Source organism: Nothoprocta perdicaria, unplaced genomic scaffold (assembly GCF_003342845.1).
Source record: "Nothoprocta perdicaria isolate Ctin4 unplaced genomic scaffold, notPer1 scaffold_308, whole genome shotgun sequence".
In the NCBI taxonomy this organism is placed as follows: domain Eukaryota; kingdom Metazoa; phylum Chordata; class Aves; order Tinamiformes; family Tinamidae; genus Nothoprocta; species Nothoprocta perdicaria.
The window spans coordinates 253,958-254,946 of NW_020455542.1; the positions used below are offsets into that span (position 1 = coordinate 253,958).

General features: G+C 53.1%; 1 protein-coding gene across 1 annotated transcript in view; it reads right to left on the reverse strand.

The window, feature by feature from the left end:
- Positions 1 to 596: 596 nt before the first annotated feature.
- Positions 597 to 989, reverse strand: part of PRDM8 (PR/SET domain 8) — a 4,051-nt gene continuing 3,658 nt past the window's right edge. Inside the window, exon 5 of the mRNA XM_026042562.1 lies at positions 597 to 988. Within this exon, the coding sequence (XP_025898347.1) occupies positions 605 to 988 (384 nt within the window). The 3' untranslated portion in view covers positions 597 to 604. The remainder of the gene's footprint in view (position 989) is intronic.

Sequence of the window (989 nt, forward strand, 5' to 3'; positions counted from 1 at the left end):
AGTCATTTATTGTCAAAGCATCCAACATACCCAGATAAACTATAAAGTTTAATAAATCTTTTCGAGGGAGTAGAAAGGAAGAAAAAAATAAAAAGAAAAGAAAAAAAAGGAACACGTAACTATCAAGACTTCATTTCACGGGCACGAAATTACACGCGGGTTTGAGAGGACCTGGGTGCGGACGGGCTCGGCGGCCGCTGCCCGCGCCGCGTCCTCCGTGCTTTTAACTTTATATCTAAAATAAAAATTTACCCTTACATAGAATTATTATTACATCTAAACCATAAGTGCTTAATAATTTAAGTAGAAACGTATGACAAATGCATCAATATGTTGCAATATATGACATTTTAAAAAATGTATTTTTAAGTCATTTACTTCTTTTTTTTCCTCTCCTTTTTTTTTTTTTCCAGTGACTGATTTCTTTTTTTGCTCTTTTTTTTTTTTTTTTTTTTTTTTTTTTTTTTTTTTTTTCGTTCCTCCCCACCCCTGTGTCACCCCCGTCGCCCTCCCCAGCCCCCTGGAACGTGGAAATGCGTGCAGCGCCAGGACGGGCGCGGGGCGGCCGGCGGGCCGGGCCCGAGCGCGGGCGCGGGGGAGAGCGCTAGTTGTGCGAGGTCATGTGGCGGGAGAGGTGGTGGCGCTCGCGGAAGGACTCGTTGCAGATGGGACACTTGAGCTTCTCCTCGCGGCGGCGCTTCACGAGCGGCTCCATGGCGTACTCCTTCTTGTGGTGCGAGCGCATGTGGTACACGAGGTCCGAGGTCATGCGGAAGGAGGCGTTGCACTTGGCGCACCAGTTCTGCGCCGGCAGGCACAGCGACGTGAAGGACGGCGGCAGCAGCGTCAGCGCCGACGGCAGCTGCAGCTGCAGCGGCCCCGCCGCCGCCGCCGCCACCGCCGCCGCCGCCGAGCTCTTGGGCCAGAAGGCGGTGGCGTAGAGGAAGGGGCTCTGCTTGGGCAGCCCCCCGCCGCCGCCGCCGCCGCCG